This window comes from Nerophis lumbriciformis, linkage group LG17, assembly GCF_033978685.3.
Source record: "Nerophis lumbriciformis linkage group LG17, RoL_Nlum_v2.1, whole genome shotgun sequence".
Classification (NCBI taxonomy): Eukaryota; Metazoa; Chordata; class Actinopteri; order Syngnathiformes; family Syngnathidae; genus Nerophis; species Nerophis lumbriciformis.
This window is the reverse complement of record NC_084564.2, coordinates 28184438-28203262: the sequence shown is the minus strand read 5'-3', so window position 1 is coordinate 28203262 and position 18825 is coordinate 28184438. Positions and strand designations below refer to the sequence as shown.

Sequence of the window (18825 nt, the reverse complement as noted above, 5' to 3'; positions counted from 1 at the left end):
CACCTCCTTGTGCACATTTCTTTAGTGAGTTTCCACAAGGCACCAGCTGTGCTTCCAAAAAGCCAGCCTGCCTTCTTGTTGGTGTTCATACTTTCTTTGTTGGGTTCTGTTGCTCCAAGTATAAGTGTCCTTTTTACTTTTGACTGCACCTGCAAAGATGCCATCGCATTCTGGGGCTCCACCGCACCACGGCCAGCACATTGTGTATACCACTGGTTACATTTAAACTACTTTTTTTGCAAATGACTTTTTGTTGGACTGTTTCATCATTGAATTTATTTTGTAATAAAATCCATCAACAGGGCCAGCTGGCTCATCTTGCTCCAAAAAACGAGCATCGCTGTTTCATGCCAACTCACCTCCTTCTCGCCACAGATATTGCTGATGATGGAGTTGGAGGCCGGACTAGCAGAGGGACCAAGAACTGCCACCACCCCTTTGGACATGATTTGGCACACTACAATAACAGAAAAAAGAAGGTTATTATGTGCTCAAGAAGCTAATACCTCTGTGTGAGAGGTATGTCAATTAAATATATAAAACTATGGTGTACAGCAGGGGTGTCCAAACTACAGACACTATTAGACCCAATCCAAACAACCTTTCCTAGTCATGGTGCAGAAAAAAAAAATCAACCGGCACAAAAACTCAACAAACATCGTCACACAACACAACTTGCTCATTGGACTTTGTGGATATTAAAAAAAAACGTTCAATCAACGTAAAACATTCCAAATTACACCTATTTAGATTCATTACAAGTGTGCAAAACATTCTCTCCACACGTATCCATGTTTGATACATTTTAGCTGCCTGATATTTCTGATTGATTACAAAACTTTAAAGAAGTCGTCACGGAAGTAAATAAGGTAGGAGTTGAACTTTCACACTCTGATTAACCAATTATAAAATGTATTAATTATATATCCATGATATACTATATGTATATATATATATATATATATATATATATATATATATATATATATATATATATACATACACACACACACAGTACAGGCCAAAGGTTTGGACAAACCTTCTCATTTCAATGTGTTTTCTTTATTTTCATGACTATTTACATTGTAGATTGTCACTGAAGGCTTCAAACTATGACACATGTGAATTGAAAACCATTTCAGGTGACTACCTCTTGCCAAGAGTGTGCAAAGCAGTAATCAAAGCAAAGGGTGGCTATTTTGAAGAAACTAGAATATAAAACGTGTTTTCAGTTATTTCACCTTTTTTTGTCAACCCTTGTGTGGTGTTCGGGTCTGTGGGACCCGTTTCCATATTTTATTAAAAGAAAAATGATACAATTAATTAATTTTTCAAACTGAGACTCACTGACTTTGGCTCATTTTTTGTGAAGAACGTATATCAGAATACATATTTAATGACCACACAAAATACACCCCCCCTACACATTTCTATTACATAGAAGATGTCCGGGTCCAATAGAAGTGTGGAAATTGATGTTCTGTGTACCACACACACACACACACACACACACACACACACACACACACACACACACACACACACACACACACACAGCAGGCCTAGACAGGAGGAGGACAGAGTGTAGGTACACAGAACATCAGAGGGTCAAATGTGCGAGAAAATGAGAGCAGACAGTGTTGACAAACAATGTTGCAACCTTGTGTGGGAATCGCAGGTGCAGAAACACAAAAGAAGAATCCCTGTGGGATGCAGAAACTGGCAGAGAAATTTTCCGTGCAACGTTCATATTGTTGTTACTCAGCCAGCGTTTGTGGGTCTGATAGACCCGTTGCATTTGTGGCTTTTAATGCCTTACAATCTAACATTTTTAATGTTAAAATACTGAACAGATGTTTATTGGGATAAGGTAAACATCGGTTCAGTATTTTGACATAAAAGTGTTTGATTGTGAGGCATTAAAAGCCACAAAATGCAACGGGTCCATCAGACCCACAAACGCTGCCTGAGTAAAAACAATATGAACATTACACAAGGGTTAAGTAGATAACTCCACATGTGTTCATTCATAGTTTTGATGCCTTCAGAGACAATCTACAATGTAAATAGTCATGAAAATAAAGAAAACACATTGAATGAGAAGGTGTGTCCAAACTTTTGGCCTGTACTATATATATATATATATATATGTATATATATATATATATATATATATATATATATATATATATATATATATATATATATATATATATATATATATATATATATATATATACATATATATACATACATACATATATATATATATATATATATATATATATATATATATATATATATATATATATATATATATATATATATATATATATATATATATATATATATATATATATATACATACACAAACCGCGTTTCCATATGAGTTGGAAAATTGTGTTGGATATGAATATAAATATAAACGGAATACAATGATTTGAAAATCCTTTTCAACCCATATTCAATTGAATTCACTACAAAGACAAGATATTTGATGGTCAAACTCATAAACTTTTTTTTTTTTTGCAAATAATAATTAACTTAGAATTTCATGGCTGCAACACGTGCCAAAGTAGTTGGGAAAGGGCATGTTCACCACTGTGTTACATGGCCTTTCCTTTTAACAACACTCAGTAAACGTTTGGGAACATTCTTGTTTGATGTACAGCTTAAGTTGTTCAACAGTCCGGGGTCTCCAGTGTGGTATTTTAGGCTTCATAATGCGCCATACATTTTCAATGGGAGACAGGTCTGGACTACAGGCAGGCCAGTCTAGTACCCACACTATTTTACTATGAAGCCACGTTGATGTAACACGTGGCTTGGCATTGTCTTGCTGAAATAAGCAGGGGCGTTCATGATGACGTTGCTTGGATGGCAACATATGTTGCTCCAAAAGCTGTATGTACCTTACAGCATTAATGGCGCCTTCACAGATGTGTAAGTTACCCATGTCTTGGGCACTAATACACCCCCATACCATCACAGATGCTGTTTTTTCAACTTTGCGCCTATAACAATCCGGAAGGTTCTTTTCCTCTTTGGTCCGGAGGACACAACGTCCACAGTTTCCAAAAACAATTTGAAATGTGGACTCGTCAGACCACAGAACACTTTTCCACTTTGTATCAGTCCATCTTAGATGAGCTCAGGCCCAGCGAAGCCGACGGCGTTTCTGGGTGTTGTTGATAAACGGTTTTTGCCTTGCATAAAATAGTTTTAACTTGCACTTACAGATGTAGCGACCAACTGTAGTTACTGACAGTGGGTTTCTGAATTGTTCCTGAGCCAATGTGGTGATATCCTTTACACACTGATGTCGCTTGTTGATGCAGCACAGCCTGAGGGATCGAAAGTCACGGGTTTAGCTGCTTACGTGCAGTGATTTCTCCAGATTCTCTGAACCCTTTGATGATATTACGGACCGTAGATGGTGAAATCCCTAAATTCCTTTCTTAAACTATTCAACAATTTGCTGACGCTTTTGTTGACAAAGTGGTGACCCTCGCCCCATCCTTGTTTGTGAATGACTGAGCATTTCATGTAATTTACTTTTATACCCAATCATGGCACCCACCTGTTCCCAGTTTGCCTGTTCACCTGTGGGATGTTCCAAATAAGTGTTTGATGAGCATTCCTCAACTTTATCAGTATTTATTGCCACCTTTCCCAACTTCTTTGTCACATGTTGCTGGCATCTAATTCTAAAGTTAATGATTATTTGCAAAAAAAAAAAAAGTTTATCAGTTTGAACATCAAAAATGTTTTGTCTTTGTAGCATATTCAACTGAATATGGGTTGAAAATGATTTGCAAATCATTGTATTCCGTGTATATTTATATCTAACACAATTTCCCAACTCATATGGAAACAGAGTTTGTATATATATATATATATATATATATATATATATATATATATATATATATATATATATATATATATATATACATACATATAAAGACGCCCATTGTTACTTTGCATGCAGTCGACTTTCGGGCCCTGGCCAAATGTTTAACCCCAACGCGGTCCCCCAGTAAAAAAAAATTGGACACCACTGGTGTACAATGTAGGAATAGAATAAAACAAAGCACAGAAACAATTAATGAAAATGTGTTTCCTGCTGTTTCCTATCCTATTTTTGAAAACAATTGTGAAATACAAACAAATGCAATGTAAACCAGTGTTCTACAGTGGCTTGTCTTTAACTGTAAAGGTTCCACTGTAACTTTTGAGAAAAACGTTTTGTTTTCCTTTATTTTGCTTCAAAATGATGAGGGGCCTCATTTATTAACCCTAAGTATGCACAAAAATCTTACAGACATACTTTTACACCCATTGATGTGCTGGCATTTTAACGCTAGCATGCCAACATTAGCAGGTTAACTATTTCGGGAAATGTTACACTTTTTTCTCTAATTCCTCAGCCATACACGTTAGAGTCATATAACTTGGTATGTGACACATGATACAAGTTAGCATGCTAACACCATGCTAAAAAATCATGAATTTGTTATTCTTGGCGCCATCTTGGAAGTATGATTACATCTGTTATATAGTATGCTGTTGTAAGAAGGCTAACGTTTTAGAGGATTTTCATCTTATTTTGTATGTTTAAACCTAAAAATTATGATTTTTGATACTTAGCGACATTTTGGAAGTATGACAACCTGTCATATTAGCATCTAATCTAATATATATATATATATATATATATATATATATATATATATATATATATATATATATATATATATATATATATATATATATATATATATATATATATATAAATATAAATCTGCTGTGTCAAAAGTATACATACAGCAATGTTAATATTTGGTTACATGTCTCTTGGCAAGTTTCATCTGACATCACATGGACAAAGATAAGACATTCTGGAGGAAAGTTCTGTGGTCTGATGAAATAAAAATTGAGCTGTTTGACCACAATACCCAGCAATATGTTTGGAGGAGAAAAGGTGAGGCCTTTAATCCCAGGAACACAATACCTACCGTCAAGCATGGTGGTGGTAGTATTATGCTCTGGGCCTGTTTTGCTGCCAATGAAACTAGTGCTTTACAGAGAGTAAATGGGACAATGAAAAAGGAAGATTACCTCCAAATTCTTCAGGACAACCTAAAATCATCAGCCCGGAGGTTGGGTCTTGGGCGCAGTTGGGTGTTCCAACAGGACAATGACCCCAAACACACGCCAAAAGTGGTAGAGGAATGGCTAAAACAGACTAGAATTAAGGTTTTAGAATGGCCTTCCCAAAGTTCTGACTTAAATGTGTGGACAATACTGAAGAAACAAGTCCATGTCAGAAATCAACAAATTTAGCTGAACTGCACCAATTTTGTCAAGAGGAGTGGTCAAAAACTCAACCAGAAGCTTGCCAGAAGCTTGTGGATGGCTACCAAAGCTCCTTATTGCAGTGAAACCTGCCAAGGGACATGTAACAAAATATTTACATTTCTGGTCACATTTTCATTGGCCCCTTAATAAATTCATAAAATAATAAAACTTCATGAATGTTTTTTTGTGACCAAGAAGTATGTGCTCCAATCACTCTATCAGAAACAAATAAGAGTTGTAGAAATTATTGGAAACTCAAGACAGCCAAGACATTATGTTCTTTAAGTGTATGTAAACTTTTGACCACGACTGTGTATATAGTTTAGCATATATTCTGCATAAAAATAAAGACCGAGACGCAAAACGTATCACGTAACAGACGCAATCCACTTTGCACACATTTAGTAGATCAGCATTGCGAGTGCTCTCCATCAAGTTTGCACGTATTTTAGTGCTGTAAAAAGCAGGAATGGACAGTGATAACATTTTGCAGGTTAATTTGTCACAATTCCTCAACAACTTTTACGCTGCATGCACACACATTTTATTTGCTTTACCCTTGGGGATAAATACAAATAAAAAAAGAATACGGTGAATGTGATTTTTACTTGCGTACACAGACCATATACTTTAATCGCCTACACCGGAAAACAGACATGTCCTGCTGGTTTTTAAAATCCCTGGTTTCCAATTAAACTTCTATGACCAATCAAGCAAGACGGACACAAAAAAGAAAACTGATGTACGTGTCAACCTGTGTATGTGTGTGTAATATGACGTTGGTTACCGGTGCCGGCGTGAAGCATTAACCAGGCCTGTGTAGTGCATCTAAAGGCAGTGAATCGAATGATTAATAAGTAATCCCTTAGTCACCCCTGAGGACTGCAAAGTCTTGCACACGTGCACATTTGCAGTGAATGCCCATACGCACCTTTCTCTCCCCCACCTGTTTTCATGGCTTCAGCAGATTATGAGGCTCAGGGATGTGACTGTGAAGCAACATGCACAGACATTTCCATTCACAGGGTGGAAGGTGTCTCCATGCATGTCCACTTTATTAACTTCGTCCTTTGACTGTCCATCACCACGCTGAACAAATTAAAATAAAAGACAGCCACCGGGTGAGGTGGGAGTCCATTTCTTCACGCTCAACATTGATTTCCCGCTGATCAATAGATCAGAGTTATTGGAAGCTTGTTTAGTTGGTTGTAATGAGTTGGACTAGAGCGGGGGGTCAGCAACTAGCAACTTTAGCGCCGCCCTAGTGGCTCCCTGGACCTCTTTCAGAGATGTGCGAAAATGTAAAAAGATGAAGGAAAAAACATATTTTTTGTTTTAATATAGTTTCTGTAGTACAAACATGACACAAACCTTCCTAATTGTTAGAAAGCCCACTGTTTATGTTATACATGCTTCACTGATGAGAGTATTTGGAAAGCACTGTTTTGTCGTACTAATTTCAGCGATCCTTGAACTCATCATAGTTTGTTTACATGTACAAATGTATCCAATGCTGCCACAGAAAGACGTGTTTTATGCCACTCCTTCTTTGTCTCATTTTGTCCACCAAACATTTTATACTGTGCGTGAATGCACAAGGGTGAGCTTTGTTGATGTGATTGATTTTGACCACAATGAATTGATGAAGTTGACAAACTTATTCGGGTGTTACCATTTAGTGGTAAATTGTACAACATATGTACTGTACTTTGCAATCTACTAATACAAGTTTAAATCGATCAATCAATCAATTTGCTGGAGTGCTTATCACGCATGTTTGGTCAATCCATGACTGCAAGCTAATCGATGCTAGCATGCTATTTAGGCTAGCTGTATGTACATATTGCATCATTATGCCTCATGTGTAGCTATATTTGAGTTCATTTAATATCCTTTACTTGTATCCTCTTTGTATATAATTTACTTTTGCATGTCTCATGACACATTAACTCTATGTAATATGGGCTGCATTTCAGATAGTTGTATGTGTGCCATGTTGTTCCAGACCACAGCAAACATTAACAAGCTTGGAGAAGATTGTAATAAATATATTAGAAGAAGACAGCCTGTTGTTTCCTTTAACTTGGAAACACACATCTAAACCGTTGGCCATTAAAAGCCAGTAATTTCTAGGAGTTATCTCACCTTCTGAGTAGCCTCTGATTTACTAATGGTTTCTAATGTAATGTTGTGAAAATGTGTAGAATAAATATTAATTTCAACATTTCTGTCAACGAAGATTTGCTTCAGCCTGCGACACATAGTAATTTTGATAGTAGGCTATTATAACTAATATAGACACTTACGTCATGTGTTGCCTTCATTATAACACTTATGTAAGGCGTTTCATTTTTTGCAGCTCCAGACAGATTATGTTTTTGTATTTTTGGTCCAATATGGCTCTTTCAACGTTTTGGGTGGGAGACCCTTGGACTAGAGCAATGATTGGTAGGTTTGCTGGTTACTTGAGAAAGGTTTCGGAGAGAAAAATCAAAACAGAAACACAAGACAGAGCAAAAACATGCTGAGCTTATTCATATTTCTTTAAAAAAATCCCATATAGGGCTTGAAAATGACATAGTTATTGCAATGGTTTGTGGGTTTTGCAGGCCTCTGGATAACTTATTTTCAAGGCTGAATGCAAGATTTTGTCCTAAAGTTTTCTTCAAAACAAGTTCAAAATATGGCGCAAAAGGTGTGGCATCTTTAACTGCCACAATCGATGTCATGTGGCAAAGCCAAGGTATTTGGGTTAGTGAGCTAACAAAGAGACGCCAAATGGCCTGGATAGCAGCGGGCGACAAACAACATGTAGTATTTTGGGAAAAAAAACATGAGGTCTGTTTATATTTTCAGAGCAGTAGCAATGTCATAAAACCCTCAAATCAAGACTCTAAACATCCCAGAACAAGCTAGTCAGATTATTTCTAGACCTCCACCCCAGATCCCATCTCACTCCTACTCACTTCTGCAAAGTGGGCTGGCTCAGGGTGGAGGACAGAGTAAAACAACTTGCACTGAGCCTAGTCTATAAAATTCGCTACACCTCCCTGATACCGAAGTACATGTCAAACTACTTTCATAACGTAAATGACCGCCATAACCACAACACCAGGGGGAGCTCCACAAACCACGTTAAACCCAGAATCCGATCTAACAAAGGTCTTAACTTATTGTTCTTCTATGCCACATCAATATGGAATGCACTCCCAAAAGGTGTAAAAGAAAATGCATCTCTATCCTCATTCAAAACCGCACTAAAAGAACACCTCCAGGCAGCTACAACCCGAACTTAGCCCCCTCCCCCCACCACATCCCACCTCCCCGGATTGTAAATAGTCAAATGTATATACTTGTATAATTTGTATGATGCGAATGCAACTGAGATAGGCTCCAGCACCTCTCACGACCCCAAAAGGGACAAGCGGTAGAAAATGGATGGATGGATGGATGGACTGTATTATGCTAATAGTATGTATTTGTACCATGAATTGATTAACCTGGACGCCAACTTAAAAAAGTTGAAAAACTTATTCGGGTGTTGCCATTTAGTGGTCAATTGTACGGAATATGTACTGTACTGTGTAAACTGTACTGTTTCATATAATGTATTCTATTCCTTTGCAATCTACTAATAAACGTTTCAATCAATCCATCAATCAAATGATTTATAATTATTCATGTCAGTAAGCTTGCCATGAAAGCGCTAAAACATACCGGTGTAGTGAGTTTACATTATTCACCCAAGGAACTTTAGTTATTAGAGAGTTCCGGTCGGGCATTTTTTCACGGGACACATTTCTGGCGTTGTTGTTGTACTAGTGAGCATCTGAACCTGTTATGAACCTGTCTGTTACTGCATTATATATATATATATATACACCGTATTTTTCGGACTATAAGGCGCACTTAAAATTATTTCATTTTCTCAAAACTCCACAGTACGCCTTATAACCCGGTGCGCCTAATGTACGGAATAATTTAGGTTGTGCTTACCGACCTCAAAGCTATTTTATTTGGTACATGGTGTAATGATAAGTGTGACCAGTAGATGGTAGTCGCACATAAGAGGTATGTGTAAACTGCAATATGACTCAAGTAAACAACACCAACATGTTATATGTTCCATTGAAAATATTGAACATTACACACGGCGCTCAAAAATCTATCAAAATGTTTTAGTACGACTTTGGTAAGCTATGAAGCTGCACCGCTTAATGCATGGGTGTCAACCTCTGGCCCGCGGGCCAAATTGGGCCCACCGTGCATTTTCACTTGGCCCGTGAGGTGATATCAAATTAACACTATAGCTGGCCCGCCGATTATATACAGCGGCGGTGCCGCAGTACACCGCTAATTCTCATACTTGCCAAACCTCCCGGTAGACTCCCAAATTTCAGTGCCCCTCCCGAAAATTGTAACGTCCCCTTTTCATCTAATCCAACGAGTGCTGGCTCAGTTACATAATATGTACGGCTTTGACACGCACACAGAAGTGAATGCAACTCATACTTGATCTTCAGCGATACAGGTTACACTGAGGGTGCCAGTATAAAAACCTTTAACATTGTTAGAAATACACGCCACACTGTGAATCCACACCAAACAAGAATGACAAACACATTTTGGGAGAACATCCGCACAAGAACACATCATAAACACAACAGAACAAATACCCAGAACCCTTTGCAGCACTAACTCTTCCGGGACGCTACAAGGTGTGTGTATGTGTGTGTGTGTGTGTGCGTGTGTAGGGGAGGGGGGGTTTGGAGGTAGCGGGGGTGTATATTGTTGCGTCCCAGAAGAGTTAGTGCTGCAAAGGGTTCTGGGTATTTGTTCTGTTGTGTTTATGTTGTGTTACTGTGCGGATGTTCTCCCAAAATGTGTTTGTCATTCTTGTTTGGTGTGGATTCACAGTGTGGCGTATATTTCCAACAATGTTAAAGTTGCTTATACCCCCACCCTCGGTGTAACCTGTATCGCTGGTGATGAAGTATGCTTTGCATTTACATGTGTGTACGTACAGGAGCCGCTCATATCTTGTGACTGGGCGGGCACGTTGTTAGAAGGGATGAAAAGCGGACGTGACGTCAGCTCGTAGAGGACGTTAAAAGCAGTGCCTGTAAGGCAAGCCTCCAAGACTGTGGAATACGAGCTATAATGACTGATGAACACCTTCGTTCGATAATGAAAGATGCCTCAGCTCAAAGCCTGAGCCCCGACATTAATGAACTAGCATCCAAGAAAAGATGGCAGGTATGTGGCTTGGGCACATCAGATTAGATAAGTGTGTTGCAAACTGAGCAGTTTAAAGTCCTGAATGGTTGATTTATTCATTATTTTATTTTCAAATGTATTAGCCTGTGGATAAAGTTAATGTTGATATTTACCTCAGAAGGCTGCAAATAGAAAAGAGGCATTCAATTTTTATTTAAATTGTATGTGATATGCCATTGATATTTTTGAATTATTATTATTTGAAACTCGATTTTGCATGTCACTATAAAGTTATAAAAGCCTTGCTTGTTTATTAATATTCAATGCAAAACTTGTTTGGGTCCCTTTTAAAATGTTAATTTGTTCAACCTTGGCCCGCGGCTTTGTTCAGTTTTAAATTTTGGACCACTTTGTATTTGAGTTTGACACCCCTGAAGTAGATTAATAATTCATGTTCTACCACTTGTCCTTAATAATGTTGACAAAATAATAGAATGGAAAATGACACAATATGTTACTGCATATTTCAGCATCTAAATTAGGAGCCTTTGTTTGCTTATTTACTAATAAAAGACACGTTGTCTAGTTTGTTCACTATTTTATTTAAGGACAGACTTGCAATAAGAAACATATGTTTAATGCACCCTAAGATGTGTTGTTAAGATAAAGACAATAATGCAATTTTTTGTGGTGCCCTTTTATTTAGAAAAGTATCGAAAAGTACCGAGAAGTATAGAAATAATTTTGGTACCAGTACCGGTACCAAAATATTGGTATCGGGACAACACTAGCGCCTAGTACCTATTGAGAATAGAGCTTGCTTGACCACCACGTATATTTAATGGACAGTATGTGACGTCAGTAAAAATCCAAGCAATACACACCAGTCAACATTTTAATTTGAAAATAAGGGAAACCTTTTGGAGAATAAGGGCAAAATAGGGAAAAAAAAGAGGGACTTTTTTTGTTACCAGCAACCCATCAGGCTGCAGGATATGTTACCTAAATGTTTTCCGTAAATGTTTGTGTCGCGCTGTAGTCCAGAGTCTAAGCTTTTCATGTCATTCTCGCAGGTAATTTCCCAAAGAGGCATCCATTTAGGACATAAATACACACGGAAGTCAAACGTGGTTGGGGGAGGGTGCGTGAGACTTTTAGACTAGGTAGCACTCCCGTCATGATATTTCCCATCTAACTGTGGCCGCTCATCCATCCCTAATCCAATTTCTCTCTCTAATTGCATACACTGTGACACACAAAACATTTGCAAAGTGTGCAACAGACAATCTGAGCACACCAACCTGCTTTATCAAAAAAAACAAAAACATAAAACTTGAGTCGACAAGACAAGCCACACATTTAGGAAGGTTCTCAGCATGTTAAGCTATATTAATCATATTACAGTAGCAAGAAAAGCATGTGTTTCTATTAATGGTGTCATTGAAACTCTGTCAGTGAAAGTAGCAATGGACCATGTGGAAAATCAAGCCACACAAAAGCAGTCATAGCAGACTACAGCGAGTACATAATGCATACGTCCAAGTCAGATGCTAACAATTTCAGATAGTTTTGCAGCAAGATACAGTTCGTGGTCAAACATTTACATACACTTGTAAAGAAAATAATGTCATGGCTGCCAATAATTTCTACAACTCTTATTTTTTTGTGATAGAGTGATTGGAGCACATACTTGTTGGTCACAAAAAACATCCATGGAGTTTGGTTCTTTTATGAATGTATTATGGGTCTACTGAAAATGTGAGCAAATCTGCTGGGTCAAAAGTATACATACATCAATGTTAATATTTGCTTACATGTCCCTTGGCAAGTTTCACTGCAATGAGGCACTTTTGGTAGCCATCCACAAGCTTCTGGCAAGCTTCTGCTTGAATATTTGACCATTCCTCTTGACAAAATTGGTGCAGTTCAGCTAAATGTGTTGGTTTTCTGACATGGACTTGTTTGTTCAGCATTGTCCATTTTAAAACCTGAATTCTTTAACCTGATTTAGCCATTCTTTTACCACTTGGGGTCATTGTCCTGTTGGAACACCCAACTGCGCCCAAGACCCAACCTCCGGGCTGATGATTTTAAGTTGTCCTGAAGAATTTGGAAGTAATCCTCCTTTTTCATTGTCTCATTTACTCTCTGTAAAGCACCAGTTCTATTGGCAGAAAAACAGGCCCAGAGCATAATACTACCACCACCATGATTGACGGTAGGAATGGTGTTCCTGGGATTGAAGGCCTCTTCTTTTCTCCTCCAAACATATTGCTGGGTATTGTGGCCAAAAAGCTACATTTTTGTGTCATCTGACATCACTGGGACGGCGTGGTGCAGGAACCTGAGGGTTCCTGGTTCGATCCCCACCTTCTACCAACCTCGTCCCGTCCGTTTTGTCCTTGAGCAAGACACTTCACCCTTGCTCCTGATGGGTCCTGGTTAGCCCCTTGCTCCGGCCATCAGTGTGTGAATGTGTGTGTGAATGGGTGAATGTGGAAATAGTGTCAAAGCGCTTTGAGTACCTTGAAGGTAGAAAAGCGCTATACAAGTATAACCCATTTACCATTTACCACATGGACAAAGATAAGACCTTGTGGAGGAAAGTTATGTGGTCTTCTGTGGTAAAGTAATGGCTAATTCAGGCTAGAATTCAAGTTTTAGAATGGCCTTCCCAAAGTCCTGAATTAAATGTGTGGACAATGCTGAAGAAACAGGTCCATGTCAGAAAACCAACACATTTAGCTGAACTGCACCAATTTTGTCAAGGAGTGGTCAAAAATTCAACCAGAAGCCAAATATTAACATTGATGTATGTATACTTTTGACCCAGCAGATTTGCTCACATTTTCAGTAGACCCATAATAAATTCACAAAAGAACCAAACTTCATGAATGTTTTTTTGTGACAAACAAATATGTGCTCCAATCACTTTATCACAAAAAAAAAAAGAGTTGTAGAAATTATTGGAATCTCAAACTCTGACTTTGGCTAAGCAGTATGCATATTATTTATAACAACTTGAACAGTTTATTCAACTGTTTGACTCGGAGCCCCATTTCATATACAGTATAATAGGTTTGTATGCATATTGTATTTCACCTCAAATTTCAGCAAGCATCCTATTTTATAGTTTTAAAGGAAAAGCTTGCCAGAAGCTTGTGGATGGCTACCAAAAGCGCCTTATTGTAGTGAAACTTGCCAAGGGACATGTAACCAAATATTAACATTGCTGTATGTATACTTTTGACCCAGCAGATTTGCTCACATTTTCAGTAAGACCCATAATAAATTCATAAAAGAACCAAACTTCATGAATGTTTTTTGTGACAAGTATGTGCTCCAATCAAAAATAAGAGTTGTAGAAATGATTGGAAACTCAAGCCAGCCATGACATTGTCAAAACGTGGACTATGGTGGTGCAAATTACTGTGCGGATTGCTTTCCCAGGATGCAAAACAACGAGACCGGACTTGGCGTGAAGGTAGATACATGATTTAATAATAACTATAAAAGGGTACAAACAAAAAGCGCACACAAGGCGGAAATACAAACTTGACTATGAAAACAAAACTAGCACAAAGGCAAAAACTATGAACATGAAATATACAACAGACACTTACTATGACGTGAGAAGATCAGCATGAACTATGGAAAACATGAGTAGCATCAGGTAACAGAGGTGAACAGAGTTAATGTCACCAGGCTGACTTCCTGGGAACAATGGGCTTAAATAATACAGACATGATTAGTGACAGGTGCGCGAGCGCAAAACGTGAGACAGGTGAATCTAATGAGTAGTCATGGTGACAAGGCAAGGGAGTGAAAGCAGAATCTAAAAAGTGGCCAAAAACCAAGCAGAACATAACTAAACAAAAACATGATCAACAGACATGACAGACATTATGTTCTTTACAAGTTCTTTACTTTTGACCACGACTGTATATACAAACATGGAGAATTGCAGTGCTAGCTCATCTATTTTATTGTAGATGTAAAAATGATGAGGAACTATGCATTTGTATGCCATGTTACATTTCCATGTCACTTAAACTATAAGTGACAGGATCTTATCTGGGCTGATTGTGTTTCTTCATTTTGAAGGAGCAATGGCACATTTTGAGCACAGAAAAATATTTTTTGCAAAAACATATATTATATTTTGAAAACAAATTTAACTCAAGCGAAAAAAAATATTATTTGAGCGAATATACATTTATTTTGTGCTTAATAAATGGGTTTGAATGTTTGCTATTTTCTATATTAACGTGGGCTCTAGTCGGACCAACAGCAACGTCAAAATAAGTGGGGGGTGGTAGAGGTTACGTTGCATTGGGTTTATTTTTTTCAGTTTTTTTAATATGATAGCTATAAAAAACGACGTTAATGTAAATCTAAATAATTTTTTCTGTGAAACTTTATTATTGAGGTTGTCTAATCAAATTAAGAGTTTATGACATAACCCGGGGCGGTATAGCTCGGTTGGTAGAGTGGCCATGCCTGCAACTTGAGCGTTCCAGGTTCGATTCCCGCTTCCGCCATCCTAGTCACTGCCGTTGTGTCCTTGGGCAAGACACTTTACCCACCTGCTCCCAGTGCCACCCACACTGGTTTAAATGTAACTTAGATATTGGGTAAATTAGATATTACATTCACTATGTAAAAGCGCTTTGAGTCACTTGAGAAAAGCGCTATATAAATATAATTCACTTCACTTCACAACCCAACGGACCCTGCCAAAAATGATAAATGGTTTAATCCACACCTGGTATGGTGTTCTGTCACTGCCCGATTTGCTGAAACGCCCAAATGTTTTGCGCACGCGACATAAGTCATTAAAATTGATAAAACCAATGTAATCTACTGTACATCAAAATATAAGCTATACAGAGAAAAAAAAACATTTTTATCTTAGCTTTTCTGTTAGAGGTATCAAAACAAATAGCTTTTAGCGTTATACCGGGTATACTGTACGTCGTCATTAAAGAATACATTTAATTTTCGCAACACACAAAGGGTGTCACGGCACATGCGCAATTCCTCATGCCATCTGCAGCAAGCGCCGCCGGCAGATGCTCGCTCTTCCCGCACCGCGTCAACGCGCCTGCACGGCTGTAGGCAATGAAGAATCAGCGCACCTGGGTCTGATGAGAGCAGACGACATAAAGACAAGCGGACCCGGAGATCCAGTGACGGAACGTAGTTCACTCCTAGTAGTAAGTGTCCCGTCTCTGGCTTCCCTCCTCTTACCTGCTCTCTGTGCTTTCTCTCTGCCCATGTCTTATATGTCCTTTGTGTTTCCCGCAGTATCCCCTCCGTATCCAGTGATTGAGCTGTGCGCCTCGCTTCTTTGGACTGCTTCCCTCGATCCTCCGTTCCCGCTCGGACACAGACCTTGATGCCTCTCTCCAGCCCCTGACCTCTCGCTTGCCCACGGACTGTCTTCTTGCCTTACCCCTCTGGTCTTTTGGACGATTCATCCAACACGCACGAACAACACCCACTGGTAACATTTACATTGTTAATTTTTCACATCGTCTTGCACCGTACACTCTTAGAAGCATACACACCCCAACACATAATCAAGTTCAATAAATCTGTTGAACTTATCCCTGTCGCTGTGTCGTCTCCTTCCCCCGACGTACGTAACAAAGGGCTAATAAAAAAAACAAGCTGCAGGCCAAAAAAGGCCCTGGGGCTGCACTTTGTTCACCCCTGCCGTAACTAAATAGGCTTGCATTTTACGCTAATACAAATGCTAAATTCTTGGGAAAGGAGTGATGCTGTTCAAATACTTTCAATGCACAAACTTGTTTTTTTTTTGTAAAATGTTTTATGACTTAAGGCCATAAGGCTGGAAAGTTATTATGTTTGTGTATGCTCGTAACGAATGTGGTGTTCCAAAACCTCTCAGTCCCAGGGCCTCGCATAAGGTTAAGGCAATCCTGACTTTGGCTAAGCAGTATGCACATTATTTATAACAATTTGAACAGTTTATGCAACTGTATGACCCGCAGCCCCATTTCATATACAGTAAAATAGGTTTGTATGCATATGGTATCTCAACTCAAAATTCAGCAAGCATCCTATTAAATCATTTTAAAGGACAATACTACAAAACCCAAAACCAGTGAAGTTGGCACGTTGTGTAAATGGTAAATAAACACAGAATACTATGATTTGCAAATCCTTTTCAACTTATATTCAATTGAATAGACTGCAAAGACAAGATACTTAATGTTCGAACTGGAAAACGTTGTTATTTTTTGCAAATATTAGCTCATTTGGAATTTGATGCCTGCAACCTGTTTTAAAAAAGCTGGCACAAGTGGCATAAAAGACTGGGAAAGTTGAGGAATGCTCATCAAACACAGGTGAACAGGCTAATTGGGAACAGGTGGGTGCCATGATTGGGTGTAAAAGCAGCTTCCATGAAATGCTCAGTCAATCACAAACAAGGATGGGGCGAGGGTCACCACTTTGTGAACAAATGACTGAGCAAATTGTTTAAGAACAACATTTGTCAACCAGCTATTGCAAGGAATGTAGGGATTTCAAATCAAATCAAATCAAATCAACTTTATTTATAAAGCACATTTAAAATTTACCACAGGGGTAGCCAAAGTGTTGTACAATGGGCAGGTTAAAAGAGAATACGAGTACCGAGCAAACACAACACAACACAAACAGAACACGATAAAAAATAAATAAATAAAATGGAATAAATAAAAATATAAAAACATAAAAACAGGTTCACAGCAGGTGTATTATGGGGCGCCATTGCAGGATGGATATCACTCAGTGTTAAAAGCCATGTTTTTAAGAGCGATTTAAAAACAGGAAGAGAGGAGGCTTGTCTAACACCCAGAGGTAGGTCGTTCCAGAGCTTGGGAGCAGCAACGGCGAAAGCTCTGTCACCTCTAAACTTCAGCCTTGTGTCAGGGACCGTCAGTAGCAGCGGATCGGCTGATCTTAGGGATCGGGTGGGGCACCATCACCATCTACGGTCCGTAATATCATCAAAAGGTTCAGAGAATGTAGAGAAATCACTGCACGTAAGCAGCAAGGCTGAAAACCAACATTAAATGCCTGTGACCTTCGAGCCCTCAGGCGGCATTAAAAACCGACATCAGTGTGTAAAGGATATCACCCTATGGGCTCAGGAACACTTCAGAAAACCACTGTCAATACTGTAACTACAGTTTTTCGCTACATCTGTAAGTGCAAGTTGAAATTCTACTATGCAAAGCCAAAGCCATTTATCAACAACACCCAGAAATGCTTCGCTGGGCCCAAGCTCATCTAAGATGGACTAATGCAAAGTGTAAAAGTGTTCTGTTGTCTGACGAGTCCACATTTCAAATTGTTTTTGGAAACTGTGGACGTGGTGTCCTCCAGACCAAAGAGGAAAAGAACCATCCGGATTGTTATAGGCGCAAAGTTGAAAAGCCAGCATCTGTGATGGTATGGGGGTGTATTAGTGCCCAAGACATGGGTAACTTACACATCTGTGAAGGGGCCATTAATGCTGAAAGGTACATACAGGTTTTGGAGCAACATATGTTGCCATCCAAGCAATGTTATGATGGACGCCCCTGCTTATTTCAACAAGACAATGCCAAGCTACGTGTTACAACAGCATGGCTTAATAGTAAAAGAGTGTGGGTACTAGACCGGCCTGCCTGTAGTCCAGACCTGTCTCCCATTGAGAATGTGTAGCGTAATATGAGACCCAAAATACCACAACGGAGACCCCGGACTGTTGAACAACTTAAGCTGTACATCAAGCAAGAATGGGAAAGAATTCCACCTGAAAATCTTCAAAAATGTGTTTCCTCAGTTCCCAAACGTTTACTGAGTGTTGTTAAAGGGAAAGGCCATGTAATACAGTGGTAAAAATGCCCCTGCGCCAACTTTTTTGCAATGTGTTGCTGCCATTAAATTCTAAGTTAATGATTAATTGCTAAAACAAATTAAGTTTCTCAGCTCGAACATTAAGTACAGTATCTTGTCTTTGCAGTCTATTCAATTGAATAAAAGTTGAAAAGGATTTGCAAATCATTGTATTCTGTTTTTATTTAAGAATTACACAACATGCCAACTTCACTGGTTTTGGGTTTTGTAAATACATGAAACGTAGACATACTTTAAAGCAGAGGTTTTTAAAAGGGTTTCCTCGGTACTGCAGGGGAGTGGTGAATTATTTTGTTGATTAGACTTTTAAAAATATTTTTTAGTATTCCAAAA

General features: G+C 38.6%; 1 protein-coding gene across 5 annotated transcripts in view; it reads right to left on the bottom strand.

Annotated features, from left to right (window-relative positions):
- The window catches only part of grik4 (glutamate receptor, ionotropic, kainate 4), a 1016493-nt gene that overhangs the window by 409632 nt on the left and 588036 nt on the right, over positions 1 to 18825 (bottom strand). For 4 of the 5 annotated variants that reach the window (XM_061973003.2, XM_061973004.2, XM_061973005.1 and 1 more), the window contains one exon: positions 360 to 457. In XM_061973003.2, the coding sequence (XP_061828987.1) occupies positions 360 to 457 (98 nt within the window). Of the gene's footprint in view, positions 1 to 359; positions 458 to 14201; positions 14239 to 18825 lie in introns of those variants that run through there. The other variant, XM_061973008.1, reaches the window with a different exon arrangement.